The sequence below is a fragment of the Haliaeetus albicilla genome, chromosome 8 (assembly GCF_947461875.1).
Source record: "Haliaeetus albicilla chromosome 8, bHalAlb1.1, whole genome shotgun sequence".
Lineage (NCBI taxonomy): Eukaryota > Metazoa > Chordata > Aves > Accipitriformes > Accipitridae > Haliaeetus > Haliaeetus albicilla.
In genome coordinates, this window is record NC_091490.1 from 28,061,341 (window position 1) to 28,086,508 (window position 25,168).

At 35.8% G+C, this 25,168-nt stretch overlaps 1 protein-coding gene across 7 annotated transcripts in view; it reads left to right on the top strand.

The window, feature by feature from the left end:
* The window catches only part of COL11A1 (collagen type XI alpha 1 chain), a 164,824-nt gene that overhangs the window by 122,338 nt on the left and 17,318 nt on the right, over positions 1-25,168 (top strand). For all 7 annotated transcript variants that reach the window (XM_069789477.1, XM_069789480.1, XM_069789478.1 and 4 more), the window contains 10 exons: positions 3,259-3,312; positions 4,049-4,156; positions 7,729-7,782; positions 8,722-8,775; positions 8,860-8,913; positions 16,617-16,670; positions 17,160-17,267; positions 17,455-17,508; positions 17,803-17,856; positions 19,059-19,112. In XM_069789477.1, the coding sequence (XP_069645578.1) occupies positions 3,259-3,312; positions 4,049-4,156; positions 7,729-7,782; positions 8,722-8,775; positions 8,860-8,913; positions 16,617-16,670; positions 17,160-17,267; positions 17,455-17,508; positions 17,803-17,856; positions 19,059-19,112 (648 nt within the window). The remainder of the gene's footprint in view (positions 1-3,258; positions 3,313-4,048; positions 4,157-7,728; positions 7,783-8,721; positions 8,776-8,859; positions 8,914-16,616; positions 16,671-17,159; positions 17,268-17,454; positions 17,509-17,802; positions 17,857-19,058; positions 19,113-25,168) is intronic.

Consider the following 25,168-nt stretch of genomic DNA (forward strand, 5'->3'; position numbering starts at 1 on the left):
AAGTAATTGCAGAAAGTTTTTTTTATTATTATATTTCATCAATTTTCACAGTTAGCAAAGCTCAGAACTCAACATAGGGGTATTCATAATTAAGCATATTTACTATGTTGAAAACACTGTGTGCTTTTTATGATTAACAACTTATAGAGCACCATAAAAGTAGATTGCCTCTAAAAATTACACCAAGTTTATGGCTTACACATAATCAGATGATGTTTTATATTCATTCATTAAATTCAAGCAAATCACAGTTTTATGATAATTTCATAGGAAAAAAAATGTGACAACAACATGTGCAAAAAAATGACAAGGGGTTTTTTTTAAAGATAAGCTTGTCCTTTTCAATTATTTATGTGACAAAGACTTCTGCAGTTTCCAGTGCAAAAACCACATACTTTTCACAATCTTATTTTATTAGATCAAATCACAAGTGCTATAATAAACTATTTGTAATTCCCTGTTAACACAAGAAATGTAATATTACACATATGAATGAGAGAGCACTTCTATTACAAACCCCAGTTTACCAAGAAACTTATATGTAACCAAGCTGTACATAAATTCTACTTCAGACTAAAATTACTCCTGCATAATCTGAGCTGAATGCTTTGGTTAACTTGGTACAATTAATGCATCAAATGGAAACATTTTTTAAAGTCAGTTTTAAAACTATGGACTTGTTCCCAGCTCAGTGAAAATCAATCCTCATCTATTTGCTGTTGTAGTTGTAAACCAGCTGTGGGATACATAGAGATATATGCAGGTCCTCTTTGTCCACCTGAAGAGGTTTGTAACAGTACAGGCCCTGTGTACACAGAAAAATCTGGCGTTTAAAGGAAAGGGCAGAGGAAGCATATCAAGAAGGTCATAGTCCAGCTCCACTTTGGGCTTTGCATGTGATCACATGCTTACCCTTCTGTTTTCCCCTTTGACATGCCTCTTCATTAGAGATGCTTCTGCATCAGAGAAATTCAGAAAAACACATGCTGTAGTTTTCTATTTCAGATCATTTTAGCATAACTAGTTATGCTGAGCATTAGACTGTGACCACAGTTCCCATAGTGAGTACTAATGTATCTGGGCATGTTCCAGCAGACCTGCTTTACAAATAAAGCGTCAGCAGCATAATCATTTGAGAACTTATCCTGTACTCTCAGTCTCAAGGTTTAAGGCATTTGGGAATATAATATGTTTTCCTTGAAATACAGGATTCAGTGTCTGGGCCTGCTCAGCTGAAATGAATGTTACCCCATTTGAAGTCAGGTGTATTGAATCCTATTTGCCCTCAATTGCAGTCATTCAACCCTGACAATTTCAGAATGTGTTTATTTCAAATCTGTTTTCCTTTCAACATGCTGACAGATGTATATTGGGGCAGGGAGGAAAGGCCTTGTTGGTCACCTCTGAAAGATTCTGAAGAGGAAGTAAGTACCTAGTTCTGAAATCACAGCACATAAAGAGTAGATATTCACAATACCTAGACACCCACAAAAGCCTTGGTGGGCATTTAGAGCCTAATCACAGCAAGGACCCTGAGCAAAGCAGAATTAATCCCTCTTTCTTGTTTGAGAAGAGCTGGAAACATCTTCCAATTCCCCATTGAAACTAACAAGGATTTCTGTTTGGGGGTTTAACTATGCTGTGCCTAACAAAAAATACTATGTTGCCATATCCTAGCTAGGGACAGCACTATTTTATTGTTGATGTACATCCTCTCTTGAGCTTCAAAACCTCCACAGCTACCACAGCTGCCTTTATTAACTGAAGATTCTCTCCTGATGATTCTGATCAGTCTCTCCACATTTGCCCTCCAGAGCAATGGAAAAAAGAGTCTGGCTGTGTGACCAAATAACTTCTCAGTAATCAATTATAAAGTACTTTCCAACAATACTTTATATCAAAATGAGTATTTACATGAGATTAAAATTGTGTAGATCTCGTTCTGGGCCCTGTAAAATGAAGGAGCAGGTAGAAGCATCCTGCATAGTGTAGAAGCAATCTGTTCCAATATGATTTTTTTAAAAAAATTCATGCATGCTAATTCCCTTTCTCATGGTAACCTTCCCAGTCCATAGGAGCATTCCTAGGAGTCCTTTCATTTAGATATGTCACCATAAAGGCTAAAAAGCTTTGCTTCACCTATTGCCATCAGGTCTGTGATGAAAAGAAAATTATAAAAGAGAAGAAATACGTAGCTTGACACTTCAAACTCCCTAGAAGATAAGATAGATACTCTAAAATATACATAGAACCCAAAGAAAGAGACTACAAGACTTAAGAAGTCCCTTTTCCTAATCTCCCTATAAAGGGCAGAATAATCTAATTTTAGCCCTAGTAAGGTCTTTAAATCAAAGCACTATTCCGCACTAAATTAGAATTCCCAGCCTAGAAACTGCAGACAATTTCCTTGCCATCTGAAATAGCAGACTAGAACTCAGCCATTGCCAGGTGTAAGGTTTTATACTTTCTTAGCTTCACTCTTTATCAGTCTAGTCTCTCTAGCTTGTGCAAAAACCATATTCAACCTACCACATAATTTTAACCCCATCATAAACTAGTATCTTGTACTCCCATACTCTATTAGATATCTTCATTACATCACATCTGCATAACTGACTTCTAAATTATGTGCAATATAACTTGGAAAGTTATTATTCTGTAAGGAGACTGAAAAAATTAAGAAATTCCTCTCAGAGACATATTTTTTGCCATTCTGTTGAAAAGAGACTTAATATCAAAGAGAATGTGACTCCCAGTGCTCAACAAGAACTTAGACTTTTTCATGTCTCCTGGAGGTCAAAATAAGCTTTGTGCTGTTGCAATTTCATAAAAAACTAACCCAAATAATAAGAATTCCATTTAAAGATAGGTTGTTAGATGATGCTTTAAAGGTTGAAGTTTTCTGCACAAATCTCATTGAAAGGTCTGATATTTAAAAAAAAAAAAAATTCATTTTGAGTCATGTTTGCATGGGAATCTATTTTAAATATTCTGAAACATTACAAGTGTGCTTTCAATAAATGCCAGTATTAAGTCTATCATAGATGTGCAAGTCTGAGTTTTTGAGAGATAAACAAATAATGATTGTTGGTACTGAATGGAAAAGACTTGTGAATAATGCTACATTCTCTATGGAGAAATGTAGAAATGCTTAATAGACCTTGATCATGCAAATAGGGTTGTCTCTATACTTGCTTTTAATCTCATTCCAGATGCCATAATCACTAACTTTTCATTTTGGATGTTTGTTTGTTGCAGGGTCCCCCGGGTCCACCAGGTCTCCAGGGTCCCGTTGGTGCCCCTGGTATAGCTGTAAGTAGCTTATTCAGAGCAAACTCCAATCTTGCCATAACTCATCTGATACTTAGAAGTTCTTCGAACTGCATGCTCCTTACTCAGAAATATATTTCAAATCACTATTAACAGTTCTATCATTGTCCCCTTACATGCAGTTTTTTATTGTAAACAAGCCTGCATAGGTGTTATTTTATTGCAGATTTACAGCAGGGCAATAATTTGAAGGAATTATTAAAAATGAAATACTGTAAATAGTGAATGGGGCCCATACTTTCACTGAACTTGTTTGATGGTTCATATGACAGTCAGTGGTAAAATCAGCTTGGCACCAGATGCATTTAAGAGTATCTCTTTTTAAAATCCACCTGATAACAGGTGATTGATTTTATTTTTTATTTAGAAGGCTTTGAATTCTTCTACCATGAAGACCGGTAGAACTATATGCTACTCATATTTACCAATATGTAGGTATTCAACAGCTAGAATGTTTATGCAGATGTGAAAAAGAAGAGGTATTCAGGGAAAATTTTTGTGAGACATGCAGTATTATTTGACCTACATTAAACCAGGGCATATGCTGGTGTTCTATTTGCATAACAGATTTCATTCAATCAAGGTGGTGTACATGCATTCTTAAAGACATTAGGAGTGATTCTGAGCCCTCTTGTAGTTGTTTTCCAGTCATTTCTATGGAGCTTTTTCTAGTTTTATCAGACCTGTAATATTTTTGCTTTTCACTGTTTCCAAATAGGGAGGTGATGGGGAACCAGGCCCAAGAGGTCAGCAAGGGATGTTCGGGCAAAAAGGTGATGAAGGTCCTCGAGGCTTCCCTGGCCCTCCGGGCCCTATTGGCTTACAGGTAAATTCCTTTATTATTTTACCCTCCACCTGTAAGAACCCTGATTTTTGTGGCAGAAACTGAATGAATACTGTCTTCTAGTAAATAAATTACAGCATCAGTTAATAAGAACTGAAAGATCCCATATTCATAGAATTCATGCATAAATAGCAGATGTAATACTGAAGGAGATTGGTAAGAATCTCTGAAACTGAACTCCTGGCTACCATAAGCTTTAGAATTTCATTCAGTAATTCATTCATTTATAGAGTCCAACAATTTCTGTTTTAACAAGAGCACTTCTTTTTTACTGGAGATAGATATTTTAAAGAAAAGATTCAACCTGGAGACGTATTTAACATGTCCTAGTCATTTACTGTATTTTCACAATAGGGTTTGGCAACATAGTGTGTTTCTCAGTGATACCATCACAGACACTACTTGCATTCTGACAGATTAGCAGAACTCCAGGATGCTTATACACTGCTGGCATCACTGGCAGGTTCCTATAGTTTCATGTTTCTTCCTCTTAAAATTGTTATGAGTCAAAAAAGACAAAGCAAGCATATAGTAAAATGTAGGCTTCTCACTGCTGCATTCAGAGAATTACAGTTGAAAAATCCTGCTTTTTCAAAAATTCAATTTACTTAAATATAACAAAACAAAGAACAAGAAGTTTAGGACCTTTGATTCATTTCCATGTAATTAACATCAGAGCACAGAGCACTTTTAGACTATTTCTAATCCATGCATTAAGCTGTAATATGAATCATATATACTCACTTTTAAAAAAATGGAAAATTATAGCAATAGTGTTTGAATATATTAAACAGTATGTCTCCTTTCTATCCACCATGTGTGAACTGACTAGTCTCTTTCACTAAGCTGAACCTTAACCTGTACCTATCATTTTTAAAATTCTATTACATAATGCGGTTCACAAAACTTACAATGGATTTTATAATGTATTGCAAACCTCCATGGAAGATAAACGGTTCCTTACTGCACCAACACATATGTCTTTTGTAGATTCATATTGCCTTTGAAACTGAAAACAACTTTATTTTCAGAAACAATAACTCAGAAAAAATTATTCCTAAATTTTATTATGAATTGTTAAGTTTTTTTACTGTTCTAAAGAGAGTGAAATAAAATTATCCTTGTTATTTTTCTCAGATCTAGGATACTGTTTCAATTGATGTTTTTCAGTAAAGTCCACCTTCACTTTTTAAGTTTAATGAGCACTAAGCTACATAAATATAAAAATCAATTAGGTTGACTTACGCAAATGAAATATTTCAAATGAGGAATTTTATTTCTCTGATTAAGATTTTAATTGAATATGTTGGTCCATAGACTGAGATCCCATATTTGCTAATGGTATTGAAGTACCATTGGGAAATCAGGAGTTTCTTTTATTCAGTAATGCAGTTCTCATGGTAATTATGAACTGTTGGGGAGTAGCAACTTTCTCTGTCTCATATATAATATTCCATGGTAACTACATCACACTTATTCAGTTAAATTCTACTGATATTTCTTTCATTGGATATTAAGTAAAAAGTATTTTTGTTCATGAAAATGAACATTGGTAATTTTTAATACTTATTACCTTAATTGTGAATTTCCTTGCTATTTAATTTTGATAGTATTTTTAAAAATAAGGAAGTTTCTAACAAAAGGAGTTGAAAGTAAAGAAAATCTGAAAAACTCTATGGGCCTATCAAGGTTATCTTATAGGCAATTTATGGCAATTTTACTTAAATTTTGAAATATTAAATGACAAACACCTCAGTTACTTCTTGCCAAAAAGAACTGAAAGTACTCCCAAAATACTATGTCCAATAATGCATGAAATATTGATTCAGTGAAATCAGTGGGATTATTTCAGTGTTGAAATAGGAGTTCACCAAATGGCTTTGGAAAGTCTTTTCAAAGACAGAATTATCAAGTAAATTTTTAATTGCCTTCAAAGTTTTATAAATACCTCCTCTACAAGCAGTTGAATGAGCTGTTTATGTTTACCATGACCATGAGTCATAATGGATAAGGCATTCAACTTTTTAAGCTAAATGTCTTTTTATGTTCACGGGGTAGAACTGAGTGGACTGTTGGCAACTGGAAGATCTAGTTTATTCGAGGTGGGATCCTTCTCTCTGAGTATCAGCTCTCTGAAGACTAGTCCAAGCCTAGGCTTCTGCTCTAATCACTCTTTAGAACAATTAGCTACAATATTGTTATTTAAAACACCTCACAGTGAAGGAAAAAAGTTAAAGTCAATTCAAATTTCATTTGTTGAACTATTACAAGGTTACAAGAAGTAAACATGAAGACAGTTAGAAAGTAATAAAACTACCTGTCATCATAACCCTGGCATTACTACACAGCATGTACTGTAATCAATATGTGTTACTGAAGACAGTATTATCAGCTATGGTCTTCCATTTTAATAGAATACAGTCTAGTATTTTTTTAAGATAAGCAAGGATTATATAGAAAAATCACTGTGTCATCACATGACTTAAAGCTGGCTTTTTTCATGCTGATTATCTAACAGTAAACAGGCTTTCACAACCACAATGCACTGACAGGTCAGCCAAGTTTTCACAGTAGTAGACAACAGACACATACATCATTTTTAGACTAGGTATATCTCTAAACCTGGGGAAGTCTTTCTACTGTTCAGATTGTGTCATAGTAGGGGGGCAGCTGAGGAATGGATATAGTGTTGACTAAGTTTATACTTCACACTTTTTTATACAACTTTGTAGCAAAGATGGCAAATTGTGCTTTCCAATCTGGTTAGCTATAGTTTGATAACATACTTTGAAAGTACCAGAATCCAGGAGGTGAAACTTAGAACCAGATCTTAATGTAACATAAATCAACATAATGCTATTGACTCCAGATCCAGGGGATCTGCTTTCTACAGAAGCCAAGCTTTGATCCTACATTTAGGAATGCCCAGCTTAGTGGTGACAGTGCTTCTAGCTGTGGTAACATTACACTAGATATCAGTATGAGCATCAGCTACAGTTTCCTTCTCATGGTGTTTGTTACTAGTCAAACCTGGACACTTTGCTTCTAAGGATATGTTGGTATAACCCAATGCAATGCCTCTCAGCAGGCTTTATTACCTCCACTGGACACCTTATTAAAGCAGTTATACAGCTTCCAGTACTCAGGTAGCTTAGACATCTTTGCATACCACTTCATTGTGCTGCACTGATCATGTTTTCTTTACATATATATGTATCACAGCATAAATCAAATTATCCAGAAGCCCTGCTGGATTCTGGATAACGATGGCAGTGTTTTTAAAGACAGCCACTCTAGCATTTCTGTCTGGGGTTTTTTAAAAAATTTTCTGCCTCACCTAGTTTAAGCATCCTAGGACTACCTATACATTCGCTGTAATACAAAAAAAATCCTTCTTTTTTTTTTATGTAAATAAGTTTTGTTTTCTTGTCCACCCCCCCGCCATGTTCCCAACTTTCACATGTAGATCTGATTTATACTGTTTCATATTGATTTATAACTCATCATTCCAGGTACCCTACTAATAGTTTTATTTTCTCTTCCACATGCTTTAGGGTCTGCCTGGCCCACCAGGTGAAAAGGGTGAAAATGGTGATGTGGGGCCAATGGTAAGGCTTCTTTCCCATTGGTCACTCTGGAGGACATAAAGATCATCCGTGTATTATTGTCTTTTCTCTGTAGCTCACAATTTGATAAGCTACTGCTGAATTTGGTGCCTCGGTAGGAAACATTTTGTGTAACATAAACTCTCTCTGGGATCTACTTTGCTTCCTCACATCTATCTCCTCATCTTTAATATCAAGATTTATGTAACCTAAGGAAATACCCTGAAGAGTAGGTAGCAAAGCAGATGCTATGTGTGTCTGAGACAGGACAGTGGCAAGCAGGTTCAGGAAAGAAAAGAGAAAACAGAGAGACCACTGCACCAGCGAGTTTGGAGCTGCTTTTCTGAAATTCAGGGCATTGTACCTTAGCTTCAGGTAACTGCAGGCCAGAAGATGGTAAACACTATTTGGCTATGTTTACCATGTTTCTCTGGGTGATCTGGCGACTACATTTTCTAACTGTTTCTACTGTTGACAGAATGCCTTCTGGGCTGGTCCTGACTGAAATGCAAGCTATCTACAGTATACATTTGCCTCCAACATCCCATGCCGAGCCTGGATGCTTTATTATTGCCCATCTATAGGCACCATAGTGCAGTACTGTCATGTGGCTGTTACCAGACATATAACCTACGCCAGGGTTTTTGCACAGTGGAATGGGTATGCAGGTAACCTGCAGGGAAAATACAATGCAGGAAACCAATCCTCAGGAGTCCTAAGCATCAGATCATTTCCAGCTCAGGTACTATATAACATAGTCTGGATCCTCTGTCACCTTGTGAACTCATGCAGTGGGCAGCAATCTGGCCCTGCTGTTTCTGTAGCACTGCTATGATTAAAAACCCTTTACAGATTGAGTATATTTTTTTTCATTGGCCAAAAAAGCCCCACTGGACTTATACTTTATGATTGTAACTATATCAAATTGTCTCTTTGATACAGGGTCCACCTGGCCCTCCAGGTCCAAGAGGTCCACAGGGTCCTAATGGAGCTGATGTAAGAATTAACCTATTTTTTTTCTCTCAGTAATTTAGTAATAAACACTATATTTGGGATAACTAACATCTTTCATCATTGTAGGGTCCTCAAGGCCCCCCAGGCTCAATCGGCTCTGTTGGAGGTGTTGGTGAAAAGGTGAGTGTTGATAATAACCTCCTAGAAAGAGAAAACATGGAATAGGAATATGAATGTACATTTTGATTCTTCTTCAGAGCTATATAGATATATTACAGTTCCCAAATATCCTTCATTGACCTAGTAATTTTTAATAGTGATCTAGCTACACTCCTAATGGCTGACTTACCACGGTTGGTCCTTTTATTTCACATCACAAAAATATTTAACAACCAGAGAAAAGAGCTTTGGAGCAGAAGAGGTAGTTTTCAGGTGAAGGCATATGGTTAAAAGTAAGGTTATGGTTATTTCCTTAACTACATAGTTTGATGCCTATAGTAACATTATTGGCTTCAAGTGTTTTTCATTTTATACTGGTGTAGCTTAGAATATCATATAGCCCTCCACCTGCAACATTAAGAATATAAGCTATTATCTAATGTATCAGTGGTAAACATATCTGTGAACTGAGGCGGACCTGAAGCATCAATATGTATCTCTTCCTCATACAGATAGATACAGTTCCAATAAAGTCAAAGGTTTGAGGATGATTTGTGCTAATTGAAAACCTGACTTAAGACTGATGCTTTATGACATTCATTCATCAAAATTATTTTCATTGCTATTTTAAGTTCCCTAGTCAGAAAATTTCCTACCAGTATATGGGGTGGGGTTCTTTTTAAATTGTATATCTTACCCAAAGAATGTCAGATATATCTTCCTTTTTCTTAAAGGAAAGATATTGTATGCAATAAATGTAATGGCTTTTTTTGTGCGATTTATTTGAATCACCAGTGTAAAATGCTGAGCAAACACAAAATTCCAAAGAGAGTCTCTTGAAATTCCTATTTATGTTTATTTTACCAAGTTAGATGACCTCAGCCATATCATGTGTGTAAGCCTAGAAGCATTTTGCTGATTTGCAGATTTAATATGATTTTTTTCTTTAATTTTGGATTTGGAAAGAAGATTTTGAAAGGAGCATCAGGTGACGGAAACAGAATAGAAATATATTCCAGGCCACTGTATAAATAACTTATTGAGAAACTACGTAGATTGCTCTTGAGTATTTAAATATTTACCACAGCGTATTGTATGTATTCAATGAAACACTGATGTCAATGAATCCTTGAAAAGACATCCCTAGGAATGTCAGTATTGGTAGTTTTTCAGAAAGCTCACTGTATTGATAACTTTTCAGAATATGAAGCAAGATTTCCCTTTTTCTTCCTGTCCCATCAGATAATTAAATGCACAGGTACCTTTTCCCTCATCTTCCTCATACACCATTACTGAACTTCAGCACTTCAGAAGTCTTAACTTCTGCTCCCTTTCATTTATCCACATATTCTCTTTGACACAGCGTGCCAGTATTGTACCTTTAGGTACAAATCCATCAGATCTATGAATTTACAAATAATGACTCAAGTATCAGGTCAATCAAAATGACTTATATTTGTCATGAACCTCTTCTTGATCACTGTCCAAAGGCATGTCACTCTGCTTCACAAAGCTTTTAGGTATTCTTTCTTTTCACAAGATAAGGAAGTTGCCATTATTTTCCCAAGATCATTTGTATGACTAATAATTAGAAAAAATAATGAAAATCTGCAGTTCATCCTACAGTATCTCACAAGCTTCTTGTTCCCCTGTGATAACAAAAGATCTTTTTTATGATGCTTTTCAATATTGCTGACATCTACCAGAAAATTTTGGTTATGTGTCTGGTTCTCTTCACTAAAATGTCTTTTCTTTAAGTAAACTTTTACTTATATTAGGGCCATGTCAAAAGGAAACACCAGCTTCTTATCAGTGTGATGAAACTATTCTTTTAATAGAATCTTCAGATGTTTCATGATTTTTAATATGTGCCCATCAAATAAATCACTTACCAGTGCTCTGGGATGTGGTGAAGAGAATACTAGAATAATGTAATATAATATATGGCTTGATGGAAAAATATCCTACTTTGTCTCCCTTCTTTGTGTTTTGAGATCAAAGGGTACTGAGCCCAAGCAGATGAAAATATTAACTTCATACTGTAGTTTTTTCATGGTAGCACTGTCATGTCTTTAGCTGACAGTGCTTCATTGCATTCCCTGTTTCTCAGGATGTGGCTCTGAGCATCAACTCACCTCGTGGTAGCAGTGGCATTATTGTGTCTTCAATCTTTTTTACCCAAAATTGCATAAGACATACAAAATGTAATGCAGTCCTGCTTGACTGCATTATCAACAAGGATATTCCCTCTAATCTCCCAAGTTTGTGACATTGATCCTCCAGCCTATCTTAAAAGAGAGCCTGGCCTCATGAAGAGCTGCAGGTTTTTCTCTCTGGGAAGAGTACCAAAAACGTGTCTGAATGTAAAAGTTGGTAGAGATGGCGAAAAAGTTATTGGAAAAGGAGAGTCTGTATGTCAGTGGAATACAGAGGAAAAAAAATGGGCACTGTGGGGAGAAAAATTCTTCCTGTGATGATTAGGGTACTGAGAAAAATGTTTATTATGAGAAGACTACATCCAGGGTAGCACCCCTTATATTCACTGCTTTAAAAAAAACCCACCTTGTATACTGTTGTGGCCCCCTGAAGTTCAACAGGAATTTTGCCATTGGTTTCAATCACGTCTTTAATTTTTACTGTCTCGTGATCAAATTATATTCCAGTCATTTTGTAAAAACATTGACTTATATTGAACTCCTTACTCCTTTGTTTCTCCCTGTGACTCTTCTATGTGATTTAGAATCTCTATTTGTGGTAATCAGCCCACCAAATTTAATTCAAGAACATGAAATTCAGACTGTTTATCACCAATTGTCATTTTTATTTCCTCTTTCTTATTTCCCATATTCTCTGCATTCACACAGAGAAGCTTCCAAGTATATTATTTTGGAAGTTTTTATTTATTCTAATTACTTTCCTCCTCCTCAAGTTTTAATACATGCCAGGTTTTTTCCTAGTTAGGATACCTTCCTTCTTAATTTCAATTCCATTTAATGAGTTCTGCAAGCTTAGAAATCATAAAGAGTTTTTTTGTCAGGAAGAGTTCCCACAATAGGAGGACAGTTCATGCTTTTAAACAAAACATGCATTTTCGCTTTTCCTTTCTTCTCACACATTTTTTCCCCAATGTTTTTCTTATTACATCAGCACACATCCCTTTCAGGAAAGACATCTCATACTACAGATAGTGCAATGCAGTGCTGATTGTAGAGTGTTGAAAAACATTTTGGCATCCTCCCTGTCACTGTTGGGGAGTGAAATAGATTTGCTCACTTTCATATTTGAATAGTTAAACTAGGAGGTATTTTGCCATTAATACTGGGGTTTCAAAGCCCCCTTCTGGCAAATTATAAACAATTTTTGTCACACTTAGTGCCATGAATTTTTAACTAGCTTGTTGTTTCCTCTGCTGTACACAAAAAGGCCTAAATGTTCAAAGACATCTGCAGTACAAATGTGCATGTAGCCTTGCATTATTAATGCCTATAGCCTCCATGGAGTAGTCTAGAAGTCCTGAGACTTACACTCAACTAGAACCACTTAAATCCAGCTTCCACCCAGAGATTATTCTCTTTGTTGTGCTTATAATTAAGAAAAAGTGGAAAAACAAAATGTACCAACACATGCTTATCTCTAATTTAATATCAAAGGCCTAACACGCAGATATTCGAAATACCCAGTAAGCTGCTCGCGACTTATCAAAACTGGACCTTATATGTTTTATGTTACATAAGAATTTACAACACAGACAGGAAACAGAACATGTAACATTAACCTCACACTTCTCTTCCACAAAGCCTAATAAAATAAATTTGCCTTTCCAATTTAGGTTAATCTGTGATAACTGCACTGAGTACTGTGCCATTCTTCCACCCTTCCTCCCCTTCACAGCATGTGTTAAACTGGCAGAGTCAATAAGTAATGCAAATGAATGTCTGCAGAACCTAAGCAAAGCATTCTTTCTGTAACCTCTCAGAGTTTAGATCTGTTTTACTGTATGAAAGAGTCCGATGTTAGAAAACCACTACACTCATCTGGGTTTATACTCCTTCCTATTATATAATTCTAAAATAATTTAAAAGTAATACAGTAATAAGGAGTCCAACACAGTAAACAAGTGAAATCAATAGCTTACATGCTTAATCTGTCATTGATTTATACTGCAGATGGAAGTGAGAGGACAAAAGCAATTGAGTATTCTGGCCTTAAGTTTAAAAACATGTCTGATAAATTTGTACAGGCATCTTTATGTGTGCATATCATTTTTCTACACACCTGCGTGCAGACAATTGCTACGGTACTTAATCAAGTTGTGTCTATGACAGTTTATGCTGACTATCTGTCCTAACAAATTACTTTTAATAACTTTACATGACTTCACTGACTGTGATCTCTTCTCATCCTTCTCCATCTCTCTAACATGCTTGTAAATGTAAGCCCTCCCAGGAAATATAGCACAGCTTTAGAATTTCCCTCTTGATTAAATTTAGCCCTCCACAGAGACATAATATATATAACACAGTCACATATGCATACCTATGTGAAAAGGGATTGTCTTCTAGAGTGACAATTTTTCTCTTTCTTTTTTCTATTTTGTGAGGATGGCAAAAAGGAGCAAAAGCGTAATTGAATCCTTTTCACAACGCAGTCAGTTGCAAAGTTGCTTCTCATTCTTGCAAAATAAATCACCACGTCGTAGAATTTAACCAAAAGGTGGCAGCCTTCCATCCACTATCTGTCTGGGCTTTGTATGGACAGTTCTCTAGAACCAGTAATAATAAGGAAAACAAAGGACTTTTAAACTACTGTCCTTAGCCTGATAGAAATCATTCTACTTGCTTAATCGAAGGAGGTTTTCAGAATTAAACATGTCCATGAAATGACATGATTCTTTGTAGTTTAGAATGTCTGTCTTTGCCTGTTGAAATTCTGTCAGAGGAACGCTTTGCCTAAGAAAGACCACACTAACTTTTAAAAGATCTGACCTGATAACAAAAGAGGAAAAATATTCCAGAGGTGGAATAAATCTATCATTAGATTATAAATCTATTTCTCAAAAGAATATGAGCTATTTCCCATGGAGAAGGTGCACCAGATTTTGAATTAATACCATCCTTACCAAAAGTGCAAAGAAATACAAAGGCAAACAATAACCTACAGATTGCACAGCTTTTGGTAGCTATAAATATGCACTCTATAAATATATATCAGCTACAATTTTCTCTGTCAAAACATTGTTTAAGTCCTTTAACAGCTGTCTAAAACAAGTGCAACCTTTCATAGTACCTAATAGTTGGAATATAAAAATCAGTGTCAGAAAAAACACGACTGCATACAGGGAAGAGTCACATTTTTTAATAGAGCAATGATTTAGAAGTATTAATGTGAGATGACACATTAACAGGTCTCATCTTTCACAGATGCCCTTTAAGGGGAGCATCTTGACATTTTCTAGCCCTTCCAATTTTGCCATCTTCCACACTGCTGCTTATTGGGGAGTTGCACAGAGCTCATATAGGCTGCCTGCATCTGCCAGTTTCAATATGTGTGCTATAGCAGGGACCCCTGAGATCCCAGGACAGTGTTCTCACACTGTCCCCAAATATAGGTCACTATAGCAGAGAAAGACTCTTTTCTCTTGTTGCATGATATCATAAAATGAAGATGTGTTTGTCAATGGGAAGGGTAAAGAGTGGATTACAAATCAAACGTGAATCATCATAAATTACAATATCATTTGGCAGAAAGACAGAAGAAGAACTTGCTCTCTGAGAAGCTTAGAAGGGGATTATACTTGCTTGTCAGGCAAGACTTGGCACAATTAGCGCTCTTATGTCACTCAGTTAGTTAGTCCTGCAATGGGGACACCTGTTGAAAGGGTCTATATTGTGGACTCTGTTAGATTTAATATATCTACTAACTTGAATAACATCAATTTGTTTGCTAATTCCAGACCTCATTCTCTGTTGCTACAAAAATCTAATTTGATTGATAGTAGACATGGACAAAAAACCAATACTAATGATGCTGCAGATTTAGTAAACCCCATGCAAAGGATAAGGAAATGAAGATTATGAATTTTCCTAGAAAACATACTTAATTCTTATTGACCTTAAGAATCCAGTAGATTTTCTTTTTTAAACAATGAATGCTGTATCACAGAAGCAAATGAATATTAAAGTACTAAAAGGGATCATTAATTTTTAAGATTACTGCAAGTTTAAGTATGTCTAATAAAACATCCCACAGTTTCTAAAGGCAAACTCACCCTTTAAAAGTGTCCTTTCTAAAGGACATCTTAATATTGCTCCTAAAATTGTGGTTATCTGTTAATTATCCTATTCTGGAATTCAGTTGGGTACTCCAATCTTCTTCCATTCATCTGACGTAATATTTATATTGGGCCAAATTCTGGTCCCAGTGAGGTCACCATGCTGCCATTAGCTTCTACGACAAAAAAGTTCAGTATCTACACCATAACATTTGTTGAAAATTCGTAGTTTATGATTTATACTTTTATACTATCCACGTGGAAATGACAGGCATGCATGTTGTATTAATTGAATTGTCATGGAATTAAGAGTGGCGTGCAGGTCATACAGGGTATTAAGGATACACAAATTTATTCCAAACCTGTGTTGAGTTCAGTAGAGGGGATTGGGTGGAATGCATTTTCAGCACTGAAGTACTCTTCTTTATAGGCATAATTATTGGCAAGGTTCATTTGGTTTGGAAAAAGAAGATATATGGGGGGAAAAAAATCCCCCCATTAGCAGTTACATTGAGAAATCCTTTGGAATAAAAATACATAGTTCTTATCTCAGCACTCCATGACAATCACAAAGCAGATTCTGTTATCCTTTCACAGATCTGTGTGTCTGTGATGCTAATAGCTAAATATTCTACTAACAGAGTAGTTTTCTATAAAGGTTTATTTATCAGACCACTGAGCTAGAAAATAATCAGTCATAACTAAACTTCAAAATTAGCAATTGCAAAGACAGTCCTTGAGCTAATGCTGTGTATTAGCTCAAAAAGAGACTGAATTAACTTAAACGTTCATTTAATAGTGTATAATCTTTGACTTGCACAGATTTTCTTCATATGGTGTATCCTTCAAAGCCATCTGCTTTAGTAAACAATTTCCATCACCAGTAAATACATAGTGTATACCTTTGTGGCCTGTGGTGAAAGTTTTACTAACTGTTATGCTATTATTTTATCCTTATGTTTTTCTTTATATAATTTTTTATTCTAACAGTAACTATAGCAATAATGCCTTCACTGCATTGACATTCATTTCCAATTAGTATTCTCTTACTTGTAGAAACTTGCTTCCAGGCAAAATGTATCTTCTAGAGAAAAAAATATACAGTCAGTATATTTCTTTGGCTTTTCTGTGACTAGAAAGAAAGATGACAAACAGGAAATTTGCAATATATGCGATAATAAAGGGGAAGATCTTCCAAAGCCCAAAGGAAAGGTTAGTCTCCCTGACTCACAAAAAGCTTAGTTTGATATATTCACTCTTAAAATTTCAGATTCCAGTTCTGCAAAACCATATGTAACTCAACCCCCTTTAGGTAGATCCAAGAAAAGACAGTTCTTTTAAGCTGTTTACATTAATAAGCATGAGAAGAATATGTAATAACATTAGCAACAGAAGTAAATTCATAGAAATATTCTCCCTAATGACTCATCAATTTATCCTCATGCATTTACAGGGTGAACCTGGAGAAGCTGGTAACCCTGGACCTCCTGGAGAATCTGGAACATCTGTGAGTATTTTGGTTTTGTCTTACTAACTTTTATTACTGTGAACTAAGGTTATCTGGTAGTGTTTACTTTAGAAAGCATTTAATCAGATTACTTGTGTTTGTTTCCTTTAAATTTTCAGTGAAGAAGTTATACCTTTAAAATGCAATTTGTTTCCATATAATTATAGCCACATCTTGTACTAACAGCTAGAGGACAAAGCTGAAGACTTCCTAAGAGACTACCTATTTTTTTTCCAAAAGTATTAACTTTGACATGCATGTTTTTCTCTCTGAAGACAGTTCATTGATGCAGACTGGGTGCGGATGTTGGCACTTGACCTGAGATTCACAGGTTTTCCAATCTGAGGCTGAGGTCCTAATATCCCATTCACATGCCAGCATTTATTGACGAGTAACATTGCCCAGGTCTGAAAACAGTTTTGCCATTGTAATCATTTTTTAGCCATTCAATTTCCAGATGATATTTTTGTGTTCATATGTTCACTACAGGGTCCAAAAGGTGAAAGGGGAGAAAAAGGTGAGGCTGGTCCACCTGGAGCAGCTGGACCACCAGGTGCTAAAGGACCTCCAGGTGATGATGGGCCTAAGGGTAACCCAGTAAGTGAGCTTAATAATTTTAACACAAAGCACTGTGAACTACTGCTGAAGTTGTGCTATATACAGAACTGTATTAATTTGCTACATTTGAACTAAATTAATTATATGCTTCATAAAATATTTGTGATGATTGCTACCTGCTCGTCAATGGATGACATGTTCCTTGTTTTTTTCCTGATTTATCTAGGGCCCAGTTGGTTTTCCTGGAGATCCTGGTCCCCCTGGGGAACCTGGTCCAGCTGTAAGTATACTTAAAAACCACTTTTAGGTCCTAGACTTGGTTTGCACTAAATCCTAATTAACCCTGCCTCATCCTTGTCTGGGGACAAGGTCTTGCCTGTAAGCTCTGTTGCTTTTCTGTTCATATATTTTTTAAGGCTTAAAAAAGGTTTAGAAATCTTTAAAAAGTTTTGAAAACTAGCATCCTTAGGAAAATGCTCTGTAGAAAAATAGTGCTCTTATATTCATATATGAAACTAAGTTACTTAATTTAGCTGAATTCTCTGTTTTGTTCATTTTCCCATGAATTCTGTAGGGTCAAGATGGCGTTGGTGGAGAAAAGGGTGAAGATGGTGATCCTGGTCAACCTGTGAGTTGTTTCTATCATTTTATTTTAGCTACATGTTCTCTCCTATGCTAAGAAAATATCTTTTGCTGAATCAGTGGTTTCTATACATTCATGCTCTTAAAAACATTTTCTAAGTGAATGCTTTTTCTATTATACTGAAAATATCTATTTATTTCCTTGAAGAGATAGAACTGCCTATATTATAGTAACAATCAGAAGCAAGAGCTCAATTTCTTTTAGAAGTAGAAACAAATGATGTGTTAAGGATTTGTGCTGGAGCTGCTGAGGACCACTAAAAATAGAGCAACTCTGAGCATAAGAAAGGAATGCTGCAGCCAAATAATCTTCATTAGCTGACCTGATGACGTGAAGCAAAATCTTGATGTTTCTGCTTCAAGGTTAAGAAGTATCTGAGCAATACCCATATTAAGCATCGAAGTTCTTGTATTTCTGTAGATTGGTATATTAAAACATCATTAATTTAATTTTTTTTATTGGAAAAAGATAGGGTTTCCATTTTGGAAAGTCTCTTTCTAGCTTTGTAAGTTCTGATTATCAGGGAATTATCCTATATAGTACAGTGTGAAAATAAAAAATGCTAGTACATTGAACATATGGTTAGAAGTAAATTATAAACTGGGGCTTACCTGCAGACTTCAGGAAATTAGTATCTGTATGTCTTACTTAACAGTAAGTACTTTTAGAGTGTTGTGTTCCTGAAGAAAAGCTGTTCAGTAACCCTGAAATATTTGAGTATCGCAGCTTACCAAGATGGAGTAGCCAAATGGCTATTAGTGCACAAAAGATTTTTCAAGACAAAGCCACCCATGGTAGCTAACTCACAGATGTTAGTGAAAAATTTTAGCAAAAGTAACAACTACAGCACCTGAGAAAGCAAGAAACTTCTTAATGGAGTTAAGACAGTAGGCTAAGACCATATGTTACTTCTGTGCAGCCACTTTCGGGTTTGAAATGTTTTGTTGCAAACAGGAAGAGAAAAAAAAATCATTGCATTTTGTACAGTAACAAAAGCTGTTAAAAATTTCAAACCACCACCCTAAGAAAGGATTTGTTGAATAAGCAGGTATACTTCTCTGTGTGCATTTATGGTACTTATTTGCTGTCCATTGAAAGGGGCCAACATATTGCAGATGTTTGTTGCATTTAATAAAGATAATAACCTTATACTTTGTTACCACTGAGTGTATCATTTTCCATTGCAGGGTCCACCAGGTCCTTCAGGTGAAGCTGGCCCACCTGGTCCACCTGGAAAAAGAGTAAGTAATTTCTCATTTTCTCTTGTACATATCTCTTTCTGAGACACTGTGTTCTAGAGAACTTCAGCTACTCGTTTTCCATGTTGTGACACTCATATATTGATGTTTGAAGTTTCTTTAATGTAATGGGAGAAATGAAAAAATAGAAACAGCAGGGCAACCCTTTAACGTGAGTTACATGGAACATAGGAACAAAAATACAGAGGGAAGAATGTATTACTTATCTATAAATGCACTTTTTCTTTTCACCCAAGTGAATTCAGTGTCTGCTGGATTAGTCTGCTAATAGGAGTGAGTGATTATGAGAGTAATACAAGACATCATCCTTAGGCACAGGACTGCTGGCAGGGAGCAGGAAGAGTGTGTCTGCTTTGGTGTCCTTAGCCTCTGAAATGAAATAATTTCAATGCAGCTTTTGTGCAAACCTGTGTCATCCCCTCTGCATACAAAATTAACAAGCAGACATTTCTGTAACTTACGAAGCCATTCCATTATTTCTAAAGTGTTTGAAGCTTCACAGGCTTTTCAAATATAGCTAATCAAAACCAGTAAATAATGTTATACTTACAGAAGTGTAGTAGATGCATCAACCTTTAGATCTGCTTCAGAGAGAAATTAGGTGTGGTTTTTACACTGTAAAAAACAAGGGAGGGGGCATCATTAAACATAAGCTAAGAGCTATTTAACAAAATGTGTTAAATTGCTCTATATGATAGGCTTGAGTGAATAATCTATTTGCTCCACCAGCTTGCAAAACATTTATAATACTGTAAATGATTACGGTAGCATTAGCAACCTTATCACTAGAACTGAGATACGGCTCAATTGAATATTAGCAATTAGTATGTTTGACATCAAATTAGAACTTCCTACTTTATTATATAGAAAGGCAGTAGCTCATTCCTAAGAGATGGGATATATTGCATCTGATTTGTACCTAGACAAAAAACACTTTAGAAACACAAATACCACATCACCTGTGGTTTGACACATTTCCAATTTAGGGAAAATGTATGGCTAAATATTGCCAAGTAATCCCATTCCTGAATGCTGAAGAAAACATTTTGTAGAATCAGATTCTACATTACCTTAGTACCTGAATGTCTCAAGCTTGTGAAGAGTCTATTGTATTGATGTAATACCAGAGGGAAACAGTGAAGGATTGAAAGCTTCATACTTTGCTGGCAGAATGAACACAAAAAAATGTTATTTGCTAGTTTTCATCAGTTGTATGGTAGAATAAATTTCAGCAAAAAGCCCTAACAAGTGCCCTTTCATCTGGATTAAGAAGGACATACCATTTCAGCAGTAATACTGCTGCCTATGGAGGTGCAGCTCTGGCTATACTACTAGAAAGCCACATTCCACTCTGATTTTTGTTTTTCTGTCTCTGAAACAACAAGCTGGCAGAGCCCAGGATACATACTTTTAAATGTAGTCCTTGAACTCATCAACTGTACAGTCTCCTTATTTATTGTGTTACTCATTTTCACTCCCTCTTACCCTCTATTTTGGAACCAACCTGAACTCAGTTTCACTGTCCAGTCTTCTGAAATTATGTTTATTACCAAGTTGCAGAGTTTTGAGCAATCTGTATTTAGTATTGCCGGTTACAAAGAGGTTTCCCCAGCTTTCCCTGGGAAGCAAATTCTAGTGAAAGACATGGACATAAATACAGTTTTCCCATTGGATCTAAGAGACTTCAGCTACAGATACATACTTACTAGTGACATCCAACTATCAAGTGAAGGCCAAGAATAAACTATTTTTCCTAGTTATTGATGGATAACAGTAACAGGATTACTACTAGTTGGTGAGATAAGCGAATACCAAAACTGTTTTACTGTGGTGCTCTAAAGTACCAGAGCCTCGCAGACTGAGCAAGGGTCTCAACGGACAAGCAGCATGGTGAATTTCTTTTAAGAAATACCACTTAGGAAGTACATGTCAGAACAATAAGCCTGTTCCAGATTCCTACTCTGAAGAGGTAAAATTGACTAGCATGCTAGTGACCACTTAGCTCAAGTCTAAATCAAAATAAAAGGTTAAATCTATGGATGAAACAAAAATGGATCATTAAAGCATCCACAAAATGTGTATCCTAATTAATATATTACTTTTCAGACCTAACAATCGCTCTTCCAAAAAATATTTCCAGCACTGTCGTTCAGAAAGTCCTAATACCACAGATACTTTCAGTTTTATAAGGGAGAGACCAGTGTATCTTCGGAACAAAATCCTATGTTCAGATGAATGACTAGATTAAATATATATATTTATAGGCCAAAACAATAATCTATGAAGGGCAAACCTTGTGACATGTTCATTGATAAAGTCTCTCAAAGTGATTACATATATTTTGATTTTTTTTTCTTTTCATTAAATCATAATTAATATTTTACAGATCCTGACTTCTGAAATGATCTGTGTGTGTACCAGATCGGATAAATGCGTGCTCAGAAGGCTTTATACATCAATGTAGTTATGGTGCAAGTAGTCATGTGTGCAAATCTAGCATGGATTTGTGCACATACTGTTTAGAATATTAGAGCTATGCAATCTATCAAGGGAAACATATAGCCAAAGTGATTTTATCATTAACAAATGGAAGGCCAGATTCTCTAGTTCAATGCAAGAGAGGATCAATGCCCAAAACACCAACTGCTGATTTAAAAATACATATTCATTGGATCAGACTTTCAGGGACTTGTTTAGTATTGACTAAACTCTATTTTTTAATTAAATGATAAAATGCCCTGTAATGAATTTAAAAAAATAGTGATTCTTTTAAAGAGTATCTTGTCAACGAAGTAAAAGACTATGCTCAATATTTCCTATATACAAGAATATAAATATACCTTGCTTTACTTAGATAGTCAAGACAGGTTTTTATTCCATACAAATTCTATCTTGGTTTATAACTTTTAATAACAGATGATAGTAATGATAAAAATTTAGGACTACATGTTGGAACTATTTGGGGAAAACATATTTCCCTTGATTTAAAAAAGTTGTCTTATACTTGATAACTGCCCAAAATAGTTCTAAAATAAAAGGAATGTAGTCAGAAGCATTTCCTACTCTTTCTTAGCAGAAATAGTCAGCTAATGGAATATCGATAGCAGAATGTGAATAAGAGTAGTGTAGAAGCGATAGCAGAATGTGAATAAGAGTAGTGTAGAAGTAAAAGCATGTCATAACTGTTATTGAAGTCAAACAGAAATATCATTATGCAACATCAATTGCATAATATGCATTTTTTATAGATGTATGTTCTTTCATAAATACAGATGGAAAAACTTGAGCAATTAAACTACAGTATTTTAGTGCTAAAGTTAGCATTCTAGCCAGCCAATGCTAACAGTTTTGTATCATCTTTCTGAAGAATGCTCAGCAGCAGTTAAATATAGTGTTTCTAAAAATTATATTTTTATGTTGTCATCAAACCCTTATGATGCAAATGTGTCATGGTTTAACCCCAGCCAGCAACTAAGCACCACGCAGCCGCTCACTCACTCCCCCCCCACCCAGTGGGATGGGGGAGAAAATCGGGAAAAAAAGTAAAACTCGTGGGTTGAGATAAGAACGGTTTAATAGAACAGAAAAGAAGAAACTAATAATGATAATGATAACACTAATAAAATGACAACAGCAATAATAAAAGGATTGGAATGTACAAATGATGCGCCATGCAGTTGCTCACCACCCGCCGACCGACACCCAGCTAGTCACCCACCAGCAATTCCCTGCCCCCACTCCCCCCAGTTCCTATACTAGATGGGATGTCCCATGGTATGGAATACACTGTTGGCCACTTTGGGTCAGCTGCCCTGGCTCTGTCCTGTGCCAACTTCTTGTGCCCCTCCAGCTTTCTCGCTGGCTGGGCATGAGAAGCTGAAAAATCCTTGACTATAGTCTAAACACTACTTAGCAACAACTGAAAACATCAGTGTTATCAACATTCTTCACATACTGAACTCAAAACATAGCACTGTACCAGCTACTAGGAAGACAGTTAACTCTATCCCAGCTGAAACCAGGACAAAATGAAAGATCTTTTAAAGTAAACTTACACTATTTAAAGAAATCTGTTATAGCTGCTTGAAAAATTGATCAACTTTCCTAGTATTCCTGATTCAACACAGCACACAAGCTTGGTAGGACACATACATTTGTTTCAGTTTGCAGATTTCAGTGCCCTTTTAAGCATCTTGCCAGATCAAGACCTCAGAGGCTAGACACAATGGCTACCACTTCATCAGCTGTCATATTTACTTTACTTTTATAAAAATATCCAGCACAATAGGCTTTTTGGTAGAGGTAGTCCACAGCAGATCACTGACTTGACTTCTCAGCTACCCAGGACCCAATTCTAGCCTTACCAGTTCTGTTTGATTTGAGAATGGCTGCTCTTCATCAGCACATCATCAAATCCCTTGACAAGTTCTCCACTGATGGAAATCAGCCCAGGTTCTTTGGAAAACTTGAGGCATTACATGTATGTACACTACACTCCAAGCTGAACAGACAAGTAGACTAGTACAGCTTTGAGACTAGGAACCCCTTTTCTAATCCTTTTTCCATTATATGCATGTTAAACATTTGTAATATTGCCATCTGAATTTATCTATGTGCAGAAAAGAGAAGAATGAAATTTGCTAACCTCACAGAAGGATGTGGCTTCTGAAGTGTTCTTAAATGTTCTGAAGACAAAAACTGCGTTATAAAGTTAACTTTATTGTTGGAGCAATCTAAGACAACCAAGGAGTTCACAAATTCCTGTGGGCTTGTCAGTGAGAATTCTCAGCTCTATAGCTTTCCTGTTGCTCAGAATAGCATCAGCACTGACCAACAGCATACTGTGTGAAGACGGTGTTTCTGATGAGGTGTAATGTTTTCCAGCTTCTCCTTCTAATGTAGGAGATAAGCGAGTTGTGATCAGTGACAAATGGAACATCTCAAAAGGCCTCCTGATCCAAAGCCTGCTTATCTGGACATGTAGATACAAAGACTGAACCACTCTACAGCTATGTTGTTACTATTATTTTCTGAAACTTAATTCCTCACACATACTTTTGGGACTTTTTTTGGTTTTGTTTTGCCACAGAGTACTGGGTAGCATCTCTAGTTTGAATTCATTGATTTCTATCTGATAAATGTTAAAAATAGTATGAGGAAGAGACACCATCAAACGACATTCATTCTTAAAAAAAATAACGTATACAGTCAATAAAAATCAATACAGGTAGTACTTCTTGCTTATGTTCCTCAAACTTTCAGTGTGCTAGGCTCTTCAGCTGTTTTCTGCTGTTTGTCTGATTTCTTTATTAGTCGGTTAGATGTCTAGATCACATACACATAAGGCTCCATATATAAATCTAAAAATGTTAGAATTTAAAGTGCAAGACTAATATACATTTTTGTTCTCAACTGGAGGGCATACTGCCCGCTTTCAATAAAAGAACAGATGTCGATACTGCAGCAAAGCCAGTCTCTAAATTTTGAGAAGCAAAAGTTTATTTGGTTAGTTGCCTTTATATAAAAAGTTGAATAACTTAGAAAAAAAGGAAGTGTTTCTATGAAGGAGATTTTTTTCCATTTTGGCTACAGCATCATGCTGCCTCAGCAGGGTACACACACCACTTAAAAATTAAGCTTATTTTCTCTCTTGATTGCAAACGCACAAAACACCTAACAATACACCAGGTTCATATCTTAACAGACTGATGAAGTGCGGTAATGGTTTTCTGTGTTGGAAATCATGGTTTTAGTCAGATGACAGCTATAAACAACAGTTTAAATTATTTTAATGAAATATGGAAGAGCAGACAAAAATGTCCAACAGGTTCATGTAACAAAAATTGAGGAAGTTTGTTTCTGTATGGGTTCTTTTGTCTTCTTATTTCTACATAAAATGTATCAGACAGTATGTCCTAACTTAAAGTGTAATGATCATAAAAATCACCATGGTAGCTGGGGTGGTAAGGGTGGGGAGCGATGCATTAATTTAAAATTATTGTTATTGAGATCTTTTCTGTCAGTTAAAATTTACCAGA